Source organism: Schistocerca cancellata, chromosome 2 (assembly GCF_023864275.1).
Source record: "Schistocerca cancellata isolate TAMUIC-IGC-003103 chromosome 2, iqSchCanc2.1, whole genome shotgun sequence".
NCBI classification, from domain to species: Eukaryota; Metazoa; Arthropoda; class Insecta; order Orthoptera; family Acrididae; genus Schistocerca; species Schistocerca cancellata.
Window position 1 is genome coordinate 569,098,720 of NC_064627.1, and position 17,852 is coordinate 569,116,571.

Here is a 17,852-nt window from a genome sequence, read left to right on the forward strand (position 1 = left end):
AACCACTGCTTCCCTTTCATGCCCCTCGACTCTTATAACTGCCATCTGGTTTCTGTACAAACTGTAAATAGCCTTTCGCTCCCTGTATTTTACCCCTGCCACCTTCAGAATTTGAAAGAGAGTATTCCAGTTAACATTGTCAAAAGCTTTCTCTAAGTCTACAAATGCTAGAAACGTAGGTTTGCCTTTTCTTAATCTTTCTTCTAAGATAAGTCGTAAGGTCAGTATTGCCTCACGTGTTCCAACATTTCTACGGAATCCAAACTGATCTTCCCCGAGGTCGGCTTCTACCAGTTTTTCCATTCGTCTGTAAAGAATTCGCGTTAGTATTTTGCAGCTGTGACTTATTAAACTGATAGTTCGGTAATTTTCACATCTGTCAACACCTGCTTTCTTTGGGATTGGAATTATTATATTCTTCTTGAAGTCTGGGGGTATTTCGCCTGTCTCATACATCGTGCTCACCAGATGGTAGAGTTTTGTCATGACTGGCTCTCCCGAGGCCATCAGTAGTTCCAATGGAATGTTGTCTACTCCGGGGGCCTTGTTTCTACTTATCTGTAAGGAATTGCGTAGAGAAGAGATGTACGATGTGACTGTGTGTCGTAAATGGACTGGAAGTTTCGTATGACGTCCCCATTCCCCTGTTACATGTACTGAACAAAACTGCTAGCGTTAGTCAAATGTTGCTGAAGTTCTCACACATCCAGCTCTTTCACAGTTACTTACATCGCACTATTTCATGGTTCTGAGTCTCTGTTCGCCACTAAACACAATGGTTGTTTTTGTCGTCACCACATTATTTCATTGACGATACCAGCAGCAGTCTTACAAAATGTTATAAGCTGAAAATTTACACTTCCAAACTTTACCCCTTGTGTTATGACTCAGCTTCCGCTTCTTAGAGATGTGGGTTTCATCAGCGACTTTTCGTAGTTGTTTGTCTGTAGATTTAATTGTAATCACAGTAACGGCATTCAGAAATGTCCAAAATAGATGAAACCTCAGTCCGCCGCTTTAAAATATTGTTAGGCGTGTTGTTTTCGGTTTCGAGCGTCAAAACGCAATACAAGAGGGTCATTCATCTAAAGTTATGTATTTTAGGGTGCCAGTATTTAACCTAAGCGGCAACAAAACGGACGCTTTCGATATACAACCGTGTTTCTTCCCTCTCCTGTCTCACAATATCAGTGAAGGTGACCTAAAATTGTTTCTTCGGTTTAGATTAACTGCTAAAACATTAAAATATATAGATTAGAAAGTATGAGTATTTGATAATAAGATTGATTGAGGTGTGATGAACCTATGCAAGCAACTTTTTGTTCGGAAGTCAGAATACTGGAAGTAAGTGACGTCAACGATAGCCATTATTTATTTATTTAGCGTATGGCTAATACAGACACATCATAAAATTAAATTACATATACATATGTACATATTGACACACAAGAAACTTAAGTTTGCCTTTACAACTGAATATCCAGTCCTTCAATCCAGCGCACTGCATCTGGAGTTGCTAGCAGGAAGTAACATTCAGCACCGTGATAGGCTCGAATCCTGCATTCGCTGGCAATGTGGTGAACAGTTTGGTATGGAGTCCCGCAGTCACAGGCTGGATTAGGCAGCTTCTTCAACTTAAAGGGAGCATCCCTGCATCGGCCATGGCCGGTACGGATTCTGTTGAGAGTAGTCCAGGTCTTGTGTGGTAGGTCGAATCCGCTTGGAAGTTTAGCACCTGAGAAGATGTTACGCAGGCGCACATCTGTCACTGCTTCCCACCGACCTTTCCATTCTTCAAGAGGTTTGAAATCCTTAGCAACCATATCAGCAGCATCGCACAGAGTTGGATGGCGTGATTTCAGTCTCTTACGATTTAAAAGTGGCAGGTCGCTATGCATGGGTAGGTTAGAACTCCTGGATATCTTGCAGAATTCTCTCATAAGGGCAGTACATCTGCGTAGATAGCTATAAAACTCACATAGAAACCCATTATCTTCCTTTCACAAGCCATTCTCGGAACAACGATGTGGGCTTTGGGCTTTTTGATGTTATACGGTCCCGGAAACTAGCGGAGTTAATAAGATAGTAATCCCCCTCTCTCCCACGTAGTTATCACCAGTTTTTCGGAGAGCCGGCGAGGCCAAGGTCGTTCGTTCTTTGAGTCAGACCCTGTCAGCGCGCCGGGTGAAACGCAGCCTCTGGTGGAACACGTTGACGTCACGGTGACGCGGTCCCGGGCAAGAGCGGCTCAGCTCGAATAGCGGTGCCGCCGAGGTACCGGCCGGGGATGAACCGACGGGAAGTACGGGCTACCGCCGTCCTGTATAAATGGCAGCAGGCGCAGTACACCGTCAGTACAGCCAAGGCAGCGGACCCGGCGCACACAGTAGCAGCAGCACCAGGAGCTCCGGTAAGTTCAGATAGCACTAGACGTTGTGAACACGCAGATCCTCACTATCTATACTACCAAACGGCTAACCCGAGGCATCGTCCTAGTAGTAGGATGCCTATGTAACGGCGTCCAGGGACAACAAAAATTTAATTTCAATATTTCATACAATTTTTCATCGAATTTGAAAATTGAAAATTATTACATAGGTTTAAGCCAATAGAAACTGTGTACATATCATGAGGCAGCGTAATTAACGGCGCGCAAATTATCCATAATATATTCGTCCAGTGTTTGATAGAGAGACCACTTAGCGACTTTCAAAAAACTGTAAGCACAATTTCAAACCTTTCCTAAACTTTTTCTTGCTTACATGTTTAACATCAAATATTTAACACATTGTCTCATTTGTGACGTAATCAGATCCTGAAAGTGTTTTATACATGAAAATCCGATTGTTTAAAGAACACGAGGCGATTTATGAATAGTAGCTGTTTTATAACATTTAAGTCAACAATATTGTGGCTAGTTTGATACCCCCGACTGTCTTTTCAAGCTGCTCGAACCGTTTCATCTATCTGTATCTAGTACAACTCATTAATGTGTTACACATCTTTAAACTTGGGCTTTCCCTACAAATTTGTCCAGCTATTGTTACTTACTATTGCCTATTCCTAACTGCCTTGGGAGCGTTTCTGTGACCAATCGCTTCTCGTGATAGGATTTTAGATGCATTCCTTAACAAGCTTATTACACACACTCTTATAATTCTTCTGTTGCGACAGATATCGGATGCTTAGAATTTCAGTTTCTCGAATGCCTCCATAGGCCACATACTACTTGCATACAATGTTCCCCAACAGTCAGTTTTTCATAAAAACATTCTGTAAATCGTGTGAACGTGGCGTACGTTTTCATTGAAAATGTGTTTTTCTGCTGTTGACCGAGCGAGGTGGCACAGTGGTTAGTACAATGGACTTGCATTCGTGAAGACGATGGTTCAAACCTGCGTCCGGTCACCCTGATTTAGGTTCTCCATGATTTTCCTGTATCGCTTCAGACAAATGCCGGGATGGACAAGGCCGATTTCCTTCCCCATCCTTCCTTCATCCGATGGGACGAAAGACCTCGTTGTTTCGTCCCCTCCCCCAAATCAACCAATCTTCCGCTGCCTCAGACGGCTGTCTTGTTTCGGATATATTACTTGATCGTGCAGCCCAGATAAGAGAATTCCTTCACTTCTTCGACCTTGTATTTTTGTGTTTCCAATATAGTCTTTGCTTTGTTTATTCCTAATGTGTCCACTTCATTGTTGGTACACACTGTTGACGATGGAGAAGTTAAGAGTCATTTGCGTGGTAGGCGACCTTAACTTCCAGGCATTTATTACGTCATTCAGAACGAATCAGTAACAGAAATATAGGAGAGATGTGAGTGGTCAACCGATAAATTGCGCTATCGTTTACGTGAAACGGTTCATTAAAACAATGATTGACCATCGTTCGCTCTTTAGTGGAACTTTCACTCTGCTTGGTTCAGCCTGCGGAACGAAGCACAGATGTGACGGAAGAATTGATATGTTGAAGGAGACTCGTGACTTACGCATGAGTAGCTCAGATGCCAATAGCATTATCCACAAAAGATGAGACCTCATACTGTAGTCCCGGTCCGGCATACAATTTTAATGTGTTACTAAGTTTCCAAATCAAGATGTCCAACAGCGAGTGCAATACTCTCTCATCACAGCAAGATCTCCCTCAATTCAGTCCATCGATATACAATCGAGAGTCTAGCAAACTCGTACTAAAGGAGGAAACTTCATGTATGTGATTGCCAGCTCGTTTTTTTTTTTTTTTAAAGGACAATCCGTAACTATTACGCGTCACTCTGTTTATGATTTATGTCCGTTATGCAGCATAGAATGTAGATTTTTTTGTCGAGTTCGCATGGTTTCGTATCCTTCTGCTGTTCGCTGTTCTTTTATTCACATGGACAAGGCTCTCCACCTAAAGAATGCGCTTATAAGTTTTTACACACGACCAAAGGTGCTCTATCTGAGCAAAAGTATCCGGTCACCTATTAGTCGGTATTAACGTGGGGTGTGTTCATACATCGCCTTTAACAAGGCTTGAACATTGCTGGAGAAACTTTCAGTTACGTGTTTCATTGCCTGTGGAGGAAACGCAGTTCATTCGTACTCAAAAGCCGAAACCAGAGAGTAATAAGTGATGTTGGACGCTGGGGTCTGGAGCGAAATCGACGTCCAGGCTCATCCCAAATGCCTTCCATTTTGTTCAGGTCGGTACTCTCGGCAAGCAGGTTTGCCTCAGGAACGTTACAGTCCATAAACCCTTGCCTCGTAGATGCTGCTCTTTGACAGGAAATGCGTCGTCGGATTGATACAAACTACCATTGTCTACGAACTGTAATCTCTACGGTACGCAGTACACACAGTGCTGTAAAATGTCTTCATATCCTTCATAAACTTAATGAGAAGACCACACGTTGACCATGAACAGCACCCGCTTACCATTTACTGCCGTCACTGCTACTGACAACACAATACGGTACTCTCGGCCTCCTCTAACACCACATCATTTGTATTTCACTGTTTGCGCTACACATGATGGCAAGTAACGTTCTCCATGCATTCGCCAAACCCAAACATTTCCTAATGTTACTTAAAATCCGTCTTGATTGCAAAAAGTTTTTTATTATTCATATGACCGGTTTCGGTTCATTCAGAACCATCTTCAGATCTGATGTTTCAGTTACAAGAGTAACCCGTCCAAATCCAGCAACTTTCACATGCTACGTCACATTTTTTATGTGACGTAGCATGTGAAAGTTGCTGGATTTGGACGGGTTACTCTTGTAACTGAAACATCAGATCTGAAGATGGTTCTGAATGAACCGAAACCGGTCATATGAATAATAAAAAACTTTTTGCAATCAAGACGGATTTTAAGTAACATTATAAAATCAGTGATTGCTGTTATCCCACAAGACATTATGTCTGTTCTTCCAAACATTTCCATCGGGCTGATACAGGGTACAGCGTGATTCATCACTCCACTCGTTTTCAGTCATGCACTGCCCAGTGGCGTCTGTCTTTACGTCACCTCAAGCGTCCCTCAGCAATGACTACGTAAGTACGTGGTTGATGATGAGCTGCTCGACCATTGTACCCAATTCTTTTTAACTCTCTAGCTGTGCTGCAGGTAGCACTGGAACTCTCGAGTAATTCCTTCTGCTGCTTTCATGCGATTTTTACAAATGCACTCCGCAATGTTCCGCAGTCCCTGTCCGCCAGTACGTCTTCCTGGTCTTGCTGTGGCTGTGGTTGTTTCTTTGCTTTTCTACTTAAGAATCACACCAGCAACAGTCCACTTGGGCAGCTTCAGAAGGGCCCAAATGTCCATAGTGGGTTTTTTGCCCAGGCGATATCCGATTACTCCCCACCTCCTTTAACACTGGCGGTTCCGCCTATCACGACATCTAGTGTTCAGTTTCACATTACGTAAGGGTGTCCGAATAGAGTGTATAGTGACTGTGATACTCCTTTCTTTAAAACGTGGATATTTAGGCATGATGCAAAGCACGGCTGGACATTTAAACATATGTAAATGTTAAGCTTTAAGCAAGAGTGATCATTATTGGACGTTTTTTGGTCAGTGTTCGTTCACCTGCTAATGTAGTCCTATCCTAACCGTAAGTGTTTCCGTTCCAGATTGAACCAGTATGAAGGCAGCGGTGCTCCTCGTCGTACTCAGTGCCATAGCGCTCAGCTGCGCGTTCCCTTCACCCAAGGACAAGGTGAGTGCCATATTCTTCGTACACTTCCTTTTTCTGGTAGCAACAACTCTTAATCCCTCCAGTAATCGACTGTGGTGTGTGACAATGAAATTTATTAATAAACACAAACACAAAACGGGGCTCTTTCGCAGTGTTAGTTTTAAATCCTCATTTGCATTTAAATTTCGGTAAGCCGTTGTTCACTTTTTTGGTTGAGGGCCTATAGCGTACCTGAATCGCTTTCCCCCTTCCCCCTCTTTCCTGCTATATGTGCTTCTACTACACGGAGAGTGTATGTGTCGGTGTCTCTACACACAATTTATCTAATTTCAACGCTGTGGTCAATATGCAAGGTGTAGTCACAGAAATCTGAAGGCTGTAAATTGTATGTTGCAGGACGTAGTACGTTTTGAATCTCAAGTTACTCAAAGAACAGCTCTCCAAAATACGCAGTGCGTTTCTTGTGATATCTCCTATTGGAATTTAATGAGTTTTTATTTGAAGATCTTGCGTCGACTACACAAACCTGAGCAGCTCCAATTTGGTAATAGCCCCAAACCGTCGAACGTGACTCGAAAGTGACCTTTTCCTTCCGATAAATCTCACTGTGGAAATAGCTTCTCGCAGCTTTATTTTCTAGTCGTTTCATCCTCAATCACGCCGGTCACATACTCGACGGTGCATGAGGATTGTGTCTCATTCGAATGTCTGAACGCCAACAGTGTAGTCTAATGAGACAGGCATCTTTTCGTCCATTTAAGCGTCTTGTTATTACATTTATTCTTTGCACCAAGCGCTAGTTGTTACCAAGTCTTCCCCTATTACGTACCAAATCTGTGACGATTTTAGCGCTCTGTCACCAGTCTCTGAGAGCTGCAGACGACGTCTGCCATGTCTCTCCTGTGCATCGCAGACAGCAACTTTCAAGCGAACTTGAGGCACACAAGATGCAACTTCCGCTCCTGACAATGTCTCACCATCTTTACTAAATGTATCGATCTCCGTCCTGAGTTGCGCAAGCTCGTATTTGAGTTTTCCATTAAGCCGAAGCCTTTATTGAACCGAAAGAAACACGGCAACAACTTGTAGTCCGCTGTCTACAGTCTTATGAGTCTCGTGAATCAACGGAGGAAGCTGAGTTTCATGCGTTCAGTGCTTGCGAAGTTATGGTGTAGCTGTAAACACGTTTCATATGCCTACAATGCGTTAGTGGCCGTATCTTAAGTTCGCTGGGCTTGCACCACGACACTTCTTCAAGATTGTAGGGACTTACGTTTCTACCTAGTGCTATCAGAGTGGCAGGTTCCTCTTCGTATTCTATGTACAGCACACAAACGGCACCCAGTGGCGGAGTGTGCTAAAACGAACGTGTTTAGTAATCGTTTTTATATGTGTGCGAGTTCGAGGGAAGTCGCCTTCACTAAAGAACGCGATACATCGATATATTCTTCGAATCATGACTTCGTAAGCTACATACCAGATGTATACGACGCTTTTGCTAGTTTGCTATTGCTGTAGATGTGGTTAGTGTATTTTCTTTCCAACATGTCGTTTAGTTCGTGTGTGTGCTACAGCGTTCGTTTGATTTTGTGGTTATTTCTTAGTTTACTTTATCATGTGATTTTGATCTGTATAGGCTGTGATGCATGAAATATTAGTCTATAAACTAGTGCAGGTGGGGATCCATTCGGAGGGCGGGTAGATTAGGTCGTGTTTTTGCAACGGATGGCGTCGTACAAATGGCGCGATATTTCAGAAGCTGACTTGTTGGCGATCCTATTGATTGATTTGTTTTCTGCTGGCCGCCTCCTAGGCTCGTGGAAAAACACACAAACTGTTAGTCTGTAAGTTCTTTAAGCAGAGCCGAAATAAAAATGGTGATGGTAATACAGATAAAAAAATTCACGAATGGTTGTTTTATTCATTTGATTCATTTTGTGTTCATTGACATCGCATACTATTGCCAGTGATATATTCGAATAAGATATACAAGAAATATGTCACCGTTTCGGATCAGATGCTGCAGCTAATTTTTTGAAATCGGAGAAGCTGATGTACCTGCTTACCGGCACGTCATTTCGTTCCAGGAGGACCGTGGCGGAGTGGACGTGGACGTGCACAGGGAGAAGGGCGTGGGCACGGTGGTGGGGGTGCAGGGCCAGGGCAACGTGTGGAAGAGCGGCGACGGCAGGACCCGCGTGGACGCCGACGGCTCCTGGCAGAGGGTGTACCGCGGGCCGGCGGCCGGCAAGCCGAAGTACTCGGCGGGCGTCCGCCTCTCCCACAGGTGGTAGCCGAGCACGGCCGCTGCGTCGCGTGTGGGTGATCGCCGCTCACCAGCGTCCCACCTCTCTTCGGAAACTAAATGCCGAAAACTGCCAGTTGTTGAACCAACATTATGTTCGTAATGCCAAAGTACTGCCTATTATTACGTTAACCAAAGTATTAAGCTTAATTTATTCATTTTTAGTTTAATAAAAATCTAACAAAAATCAACTTTGTACTTCTTTACTGATTTACATCGACTGCCATGCCTGTTTCACTAATACGTTCTGTGTGTCATCGCATTTTAATTTTTCGTTTATTGTATTTTCTGAGTCGTAGATAGGCATTTGCCTGAATGTATATGGAAAACCACCAAAAAATTACAGACAGGCAAGATGGTGTACCAGATCTACAGACGGCAGAGCGTCACACATCCATCACTCCAGGTAAAGCAATGCGTGCTACACTCTACGAGCAGGTGAAATGTGTTCCTGGCCTAAAAAATAGGAAGAGTGTAAACAAGTCATGCAAAACTTACGCAAAACATTTTTAACCAGGTTAGTTACATCTTCTGTCATACGAAACACAACATGATACACAGACGCGCTGCACTTATGGAGAAAAAAATCTATATTTAATTTGTACAATCCATAGTGGCATAAAAGTGATGCACAAACCTAATTTGCTAAAATATCAGGAGCACAAATGTAACATTTGTCACTTTACGATAATTTTCTCGCCGGCCGCTGTGGCCGAGTGGTTCTAGGCGCTTCAGTCCGGAATCGCGCTGCAGCTACGGTCGCAGGTTCGAATCCTGCCTCCGGCATGGGTGTGTGTGATGCCCTTAGGTTAGTTAGGTTTAAGCAGTTCTAGAGCTAGGGGACTGATGACCTCAGCTGTTAAGTCCGCTAGTGGTTAAAGCCATTTGAACCATTTTTAAAAATGTTCAGTTTCCTACTTTAAGAAGAGAGACACGTCACCATTTGTTCACGCTATCGGAGATCAACAGAATTACTGAACACAGGAGGAGTGACCCATCCGTAAAAATGTGGAAGCAGAGATGGCAATTATTGTTAATTATCTAGTTCTTAGCCCTAGCAGGATAAAATTTCCACTACTATACACAATGGATGACTTGATGTAGCAATTAGACTGCAACACTGAATTTTAGTGAAAATTGTCTGCCACCATAGTCTCCTCTTTCCCTGCTTAGCCGTTCGAGAATATCAAAACAAGGGTGTTCAACGGACATCAAACTAGCATCGTTCTCAGTGACAAGGAATTCGTTAGGAATTTGAGCACCAAGGAAGAGGCAGTTAGGTTTTATTTTAAGGAAACTATGAAGAACTTTGTTGATAACAAAAACAATTAAACAGACGCGATGGGAGAAATGTTGTGGACATGCGAGCTTCGGTAAAACGTATATATGAAGATGAACATTGTCTGCAATCACCTAGATTAGCAAGTGGAGAATCTAGGGACTATTATAAGGGAACATGGGGATCTATTACATCAAGATATTGAGCAGTGTTATACTGCCGGAGCCGACACCTCAAACTTCCTGCGGGTGCCGCTAGCGGTACTTTGGACATCGCCAGCAATGAAGAACCTCCAGGCCGCCGACGAATGAAGACCACCAGGAGGCTGTTTTCAGCGATTCCCATCTGGGTACCATTCTTATAGTTCAGTTGCTAGTTTAGTTGCCAGCTGGTGTCGAACGTTACACCGAGTTGTAGACAGTTGTGCAGGGGCAGTTGAATTTAGTGAAACTAAACTTATAATTCTTGTTGTTTATAGGTCCCCTAAGTCCTAACTTCTGAGCATTTCTGCTCAAGCTACAAAGGGTTCTTGGTTCACTTTATAGTAAGTACCAAAAATTATTTGTATGTGGTGACTTCAATATTAATTTTATATGTGATTGTGCAAGATAAAGGAAGTTGTAAGATCTCCTAAACTCACACGATTTGATACAGACTGTGTTCTTTCCAACCAGGTTGCAGGCGAACAGTAGCACAGCCATATAAAATATTTTTATTCATGCCTCATTACTAGATGGGCATTCTGTTAGTTATAGGGTGAATTGCCTTTCAGATTATCATGCACAAATTTCAATACTAAAAGGCTTTTGTAGTCAAACAAATGTTATATATAATTACGAACTATATAGCAAAGTTAACCCAACGGCAATATAGAGTTTTTTAAACCTCGTTAAGGAACAAGAGTGGCAGGACGTTTAAAGTGCCGATAACATAGGTGACAAATATAATACTTGCCCTAACACATTTCTCATGCTCTTTGAGAGTTGCTTTACATTAGAACGTTCTAAAAGGAGTACTAGTAGTAAAAGGCAACTTGGGTGACTGACTAGTGAGATAAGAATATCAAGTAGAACAAAGTGGGAATTATATCCAAATGTTAGAAGAAGTCACAACCAAGCTACAGTAACCCGTTACAGATAGAACTGTAAGAAGCTTAAACACGTCATTAGGAAGGCAAAGAGTGTGTGCTACGCAAACAGAATAATTAATTCACGGGATAAAATTAAAACCATATGGTTAATTGTGGAAGAAGTGTCTGGTCAGCAGCACAAGGTCGACGATATAAAGTCAGTTCGTAGTAAAAATACTTCTGTTACTGATAAGTCAGATCTACGTACAGTAGTTAACAATCATTTTCTGAGCATTGCTGGCGAATTACATAAAAACTTTGTTTCTACAGGAGATCATATAACTCTCTTGGAAAATGCCTTTCCCAGCCTGCTGTCGGAAATGCTCCTCTGTGATACTGACAACGGGGAGACTGATTCAGTAATTAAACCACTGCAGACTAAGGACCCTCATGGATATGATACAGTGCCCAGTAGGAAATTAAAGTACTGTGCTGCACATAATAGCCCTGTACATACCAATATTTGTAATTTTTCCCTTAGCAATGGTCAGTTTCCTGAACGATTAAAGTACTCAGTAGTAAAGCAGCTTTATAAAAAGTGAGAAAGGGGTAAAGTAGACAATTTTAGGCCTATTTCTGTGGTATCACTCCTTGCTAAAGTTATTGAATAGGCTGTGTATGCAAGGATATTTGATAATTTTATATCACATAATTTGATATCAAATATACAGTTCGGCTTTAGAAAAGGCTTAATAACAGAAAATGCTATAATCTCTTTTCTCTGTGAGATACTGGAGGGATTAAACAGAAGGTTTCGAACGCTAGGCAAATTTCTTTTATTTGAGTAAGGCATTTGATTGTGCTGATTACAAAATATTGCTCCAGAAGTTGGACCCTTATAGAAAATGGGGAGTGGCTCACAATTGGTTCATCTCTTATTCGTTATTCACAATGTTGAGAATGGCTGTGACGTGTGTTCTGAGTGGGGCACGGTCAGATGCAGAGTGCCCGAGGGGTGTTGGGGCCACTCCTGTTCCTTATTTACGTAAATGATATGCCCTCTAGTATTACAGGTAATTCTAAAATGTTTCTGTTTCCTGATGACACTTGCTTGGTAGTAAAGGATGTTGTATGCAACATTGGTTCCGTTTCAAATAGTGCACTTTATGACGTAAGTTCATGGCTTGTAGAAAATAAACTAACGCTAAATCACAGTAAGAAATAGTTTTTACAGTTTCTAAGACACAATTCAACAAAATCCGACGTTTTAATTTCACAGAATGGTCTTATAATTATTGAAACTGAACAGTTCAAATTTCTAGATGTTCAGATAGATAGTAAACTTTCGTGGCAAGCCCACGTTCAGGATCTTGTTCAGAGACTTAACGCTGCTATTTTTACTATTCGAACGATATCTGAAGTATGTGGCAGTTCGACACGAAAATTAGTCTACTTTGCTTATTTTCATTCTTTTATCTCTTATGGTATTATATTTTGAGTAACTCTTCCCATTCTCAAAGGATATTTTTGGTCGCCGGTAATCCTCCGTGTTGTCCCTAATTTATCGAATTTTCTCCTCGTGGTTACTACGCGAGACGTATGTGGGGAGAAGTAATATGTTGCACGACACTTCCTGGAAAGTAAATCTCTGTGTGACGCACAACTCCTCTCTTGTAACGTCTGCCATGGAGGTCGTTGAGCGTCTCCGTAACGCTCTCGCGCCGGCTAAACGATCCTGTGAGGAAATGCACCACTCTTCGTTGGATCTTCTCTATCTTTTATATCACTCCTATCTGGAAGGGATCCCAGATATATGAACAATACTCAAGAATCGGTCGAGCATGCGCCTTGTAAGCCACTTCCTTCGTGGATGAGTTACATTTCCTTAAGATGAATGTGAGTTTGGTATCTGCATAAACAAGCATAATGACGTCGTTTCCAAACTTTAACAAGACAGGTGGTGCCAAAGACCTTACTCTCAGTCGTTGTGCCCCTTTGTTACAAGCAAGTGTTCACAGAGTGCAAGCTACATTTGAACGCGCCCACTAGAAGTCAAATCGTCGTGCATCATGTGAAGCCAGGAAGCAGGATCAGATGGCCATAAAGCGTTACGTCAGCGGTTACGCGTTTCTGCGTACAAAGTACAAATGGTCCCAGCAATGCAGCCAAACCATCGACCCCTGCGGTATGCATTCGCGTCTTCCATACAAGCCTCCACAATGCTGACAAAGACTAAATGAAAAATGCCTGTTTTCAGATGAAGATACGTATCACATTTCTGAATTTGTAAGTCAGTATTAGGATTTACGATTCAGAAAACCCATACAATACACGTGAACACAACTGTGATACAAGTATGGTGTGGCCTAACGTACTATAGGACCATTTTTCTGCGCAGAGAAAGCAATAAAGGGACTTGAGGAGTTCCTAGATAACAGGACGCAGCATGTTATTCTCAATGGAGAGAAGTCTTCCGAAGTAAGAGTGATTTCAGGTGTGCCGCAGGGGAGTGTCATAGGACCGTTGCTATTCGCAATATACATAAATGACCTGGTGGATGACATCGGAAGTTCACTGAGGCTTTTTGCAGATGATGCTGTGGCGTACCGAGAGGTTGTAACAATGGAAAATTGTATTGAAATGCAGGAGGATCTGCAGCGAATTGACGCATGGTGCAGGGAATGGCAATTGAATCTCAATGTAGACAAGTGTAATGTGCTGCGAATATACAGAAAGATAGATCCTTTATCATTTAGCTACAAAATAGCAGGTCAGCAACTGGAAGCAGTTAATACCATAAATTATCTGGGAGTACGCATTAGGAGTGATTTAAAATGGAATGATCATATAATGTTGATCGTCGGTAAAGCAGATGCAGAATGAGATTCATTGGAAGAATCCTAAGGAAATGCAATCCGAAAACAAAAGAAGTAGGTTACAGTACGCTTGTTCGCCCACTGCTTGAATACTGCTCAGCAGTGTGGGATCCGTACCAGTTAGGGTTGATAGAAGAGATAGAGAAGATCCAACGGAGAGCAGCGCGCTTCGTTACAGGATCATTTAGTAATCGCGAAAGCGTTACGGAAGACTCTGCAGGAGAGACGCTCAGTAGCTCGGTACGGGCTTTTATTGAAGTTTCGAAAACATACCTTCACCGAAGAGTCAAGCAGTATATTGCTCCCTCCTACGCATATCTCGCGAAGAGACCATGAGGATAAAATCAGAGAGATTAGAGCCCACACAGAGGCATACCGACAATCCTTCTTTCCACGAACAATACGAGACTGGAATAGAAGGGAGAACCGATAGAGGTACTGAAGGTACCCTCCGCCACACACCGTCAGGTGGCTTGCGGAGTATGGACGTAGATGTAGATGTAGATGTATAACGTGCTCGTACAGTTCCTGCTACCACAGATAGAAGAGCTGCAGCCGTCCATCATCGTCCGCACGTTGGGGTTTCATCGTGCAGGATGTGCTGAATGACACATTTCCTGAGAGGCGAATGGGTCTTGATGGTTCCACCGCACGGCCCCTGAGCTTTCCGAAGTTACGCTATAGACTTCTTTTTTTGGAATCGCATGTACACAATACAGTGAAGCAGTCAGAACTGTTGACGCTGCAGTACTGACCCGCACATGGGCAGTAAACGAATAACGCCTTCATGTTCGGCGAGCGGCAAGTGGGGCACATATTGAAATTCTGGCGAGACAGAAGAAACACTTTAAAGAGCTGCTTAGTTTTACTTCAAACCCCGATATCCCATCTCTAAAAGTTTCTAAGTTGTTATTTTTTTTAATGATAGCGGATCTTTACGGATACGCTGTGTATTCCGCTCTGTTCATAAACGTAATAATCCCGACAAATTTAGCCCATCAATTTCCACACATGAAGACTTGTAAACGTGACTAGTATTTTGGTGGTTAAGTGTACGTAACAAAATTCTAAAGTACAGGGTGGCGCACGAAACGTGTTACCATTTTGTTTTTGAATATAAACTTTATTGTCAATACAATCTGAAAGGAACATATACTACAATGAAGAGCCGTCCATGGAGATTTGTTCTAACTCATCACATGTCGAATATGTCCACCATTTCGCTTCCTAGCTTCCTTCAAACGAACACTGAAGTTAGTGATTAGCCTGTGGCACATGTCTTCCATAATTTCACTGCAAGCTTGAAGAATAAGTCTTCTGAGCTTCATTAAATCACGTGGACGTTTCGGGAAAATTTTTTCCTTTAGGTACCCCCAAAGAAAAAAATGTCACATGGATTGAGGTCTGTGCTATTGGGGGGGAGGGGGGGGGGGGGAGGTAATTTTGACCGTCATTGAAGTGACCTGAAAACCTGAGTGAAATGATCCGCATGTCGAAATGCTCGTGTAAAAACTCAAACACAGTGTTTGGAGTATGTGGCCTTGCTTCATCTAGCATGAACCATTGCGTGTTGAAGGGCAAGGCAGTAGCAAGAAGCTGTGGAATGAAGCTATTGCGAAGCATGCTCAAATAACGCTCGCTGTTCACAGTTTCTTCAGAGAAAAAGGGTCCAATAAGTCCGTGACTTGAAATTGCTGCCCACGCTGTAATCCTCGGAGCATAATGTTGTCATTCATGAAACACTTGTGGGTTTTCAGTGCCCAAAAGCGTACATTTTGTTTGTTAACCAGGCCGTCTAAATGAAAATGCGCCTCGTCTGAAAACCAAACGTTGTTGAGAGTTTCTTCCCTATCCTCCGCCCACTGAGCAAACATTAGTCTCTGCTGCTTGTGTTCTTCAGTGAGCTTCTGTGCACAGGTCATATTGAGGACATATTACGGAAATGGAAGAGGATGTAGATTAAAATCAAATGAAAGAAATGATACTGCGTGAAGAGTTCAGAGTAATGAAAGACCTAAGTCGAAACAAGGCCCCGGGAGTAGGCAACATTCCATTACAACTACTGATAGCCTTGGGAGAGCCAGTCCTGACAAAACTCTACCATCTGTTGAGCAAGGTGTATAAAACAGGCGAAATACCCTCAGACTTCAAGAAGAATATAATAATTCCAATCCCAAAGAAAGCAGCTATTGACAGATGTGAAAATTACCGAACTATCAGTTTAATAAACCACGGCTGCAAAATACTAACACGAATTTTTTACAGACGAATGGAAATACTGTTAGAAGCTGACCTCTGGGAAGATCAGTTTGGATTCCATAGAAATGTTGGAACACTTGAGGCAATACTGACCCTACGACCTATCTTAGAAAATAGAATAAGGAAACGCAAACCTACGTTCCTAGCATTTTGGCACTTAGAGAAAGCTTTTGACAATGGTGACTGGAATACTCTCTTTCAAATTCTGGAGGTGGTAGGGGTAAAATACAGTGAGGGAAAGGCTATTTACAATTTGTACATAAATCAGATGGCAGTTATAAGAGTCGAGGGGCATGAAAGGGAAGCAGTGGTTGGGAAGGGAGTGAGGCAGGGTTGTAGCCTGTCCCCGAAGTTATTCAATCTGTATATTGAGCAAGCAGTGAAGGAAACAAAAGAAAAACTCGGAGTAGGAATTAAAATTCATGGAGAAGAAATAAAAACGTTGAGGTTTGCCGATGACACTGTAATTCTGTCAGAGACAGCAAAGGACGTGGAAGAGCAGCGGTCGCTCGGTTCCAGACTGTAGCGCCTAGAACCGCACGGCCACTCCGGCCGGCTTGCTATTTGGGGAGCAAAACAACTGATGATGGACGAAGTAGAGAGGATATAAAATGTAGACTGGCAATGGCAAGGAAAGCGTTCCTAAAGAAGGGAAATTTGTTGACATCGAGTATAGATTTAAGTGTCAGGAAGTCATTTCTGAAAGTATTTGTATGGAGTGTAGCCATGTATGGAAGTGAAACGTGGACGACAAATAGTTTAGACAAGAAGAGAATAGAAGCTTTCGAAATGTGGTGCTACAGAAGAATGCTGAAGATTAGATGAGTAGATCACGTAACTAATGAGAAGGTATTGAATAGAATTGGGGAGAAGAGAAATTTGTGGCACAACTTGACTAGAAGAAGGGATCGGTTGGTAGGACATATTCTGAGGCATCAACGGATCACCAATTTAGTATTGGAGGCCAGCGTGGAGGATAAAAATCGTGGAGGGAGACCAAGAGATGAATACACCAAACAGATTCAGAAGGATGTAGGTTGCAGTAGGTACTGGGATATGAAGAAGATTGCACAGGATAGAGTAGCATGGAGAGCTGCATCAAACCAGTCTCTGGTCTGAAGGACACAACAACAACAACATCTCATACAACAAAACAGTCGACCCATACCGTGATATCACTTGCCGAAAACTTCGTTTTAGTATCGCATCCGTTTCGTATTATGTGTATCCACGGCTCTTGACACACTCTACGTATCGCGATGTTGTTCACTTTATTTTTAAATTCAACAAGAACAATGAAAGGAATGAGATATGAGGCTCTCTGAGCAACTGTCAAAAACACATGTTTTCAGATTGATTTAAGCGTAATTCTGCTAGTTTATGTAATTATGCAAGTGATATAACATTCTTCTCCCAACAAAATATAAGCCATCTTGATTCAAATTAAGTTGCACTGATGAATAAGATGACATTTTTTAACTGTCATTTCGCCCCCCTCGCACTATACGTGTGGGGATGGGTGATAGAATCAAACCGCTCTTCAGCCGAAGGATACGTAAAGTATACAAAGACGACAAACAATAAATTACAATATTAATATTTACAAAGGATTTCAATATTTGTAAGGGATGATTATGATAATTTCCTGCTCCTAATTGGTCACTTAATAAGACCTTAGAAGGCCTGAGTACAACACCGTTATTTCTTCATTTTATTTGTGCAAGACCATCTCATTTTCTATGCACATTGGAATTATGTTTATATTTGATGATCATTAGTTTTATTTTCTAGAAAACGTAGCTGGATTGAACTTTAGGCATGCAGCCACTATTCGATTCGCAGTATTGTTTACATCTTTATCTGTAGATGTTTTCTGCTTG

At 42.3% G+C, this 17,852-nt stretch overlaps 1 protein-coding gene across 1 annotated transcript; it reads left to right on the forward strand.

The window, feature by feature from the left end:
• The first annotated feature begins 2,292 nt into the window (after positions 1–2,292).
• On the forward strand, positions 2,293–8,680 carry LOC126162169 (uncharacterized). The gene is made up of 3 exons (XM_049918481.1): positions 2,293–2,410; positions 6,120–6,205; positions 8,272–8,680. Exons 2-3 carry the CDS (start codon positions 6,131–6,133, stop codon positions 8,476–8,478), a joined length of 282 nt encoding a protein of 93 aa, XP_049774438.1. The 5' UTR covers positions 2,293–2,410; positions 6,120–6,130; the 3' UTR covers positions 8,479–8,680.
• Positions 8,681–17,852: the final 9,172 nt, after the last annotated feature.

What these genes read in the sequence shown, in the direction of transcription:
- LOC126162169 (XM_049918481.1), top strand. Translation starts at nt 6,131, where the DNA reads ATGAAGGCAGCGGTGCTCCTCGTCGTACTCAGTGCCATAGCGCTCAGC. An exon ending in TCCCTTCACCCAAGGACAAG is followed by an intron (nt 6,206 to 8,271) that starts GTGAGTGCCATA and finishes ATTTCGTTCCAG; the next exon opens with GAGGACCGTGGCGGAGTGGA.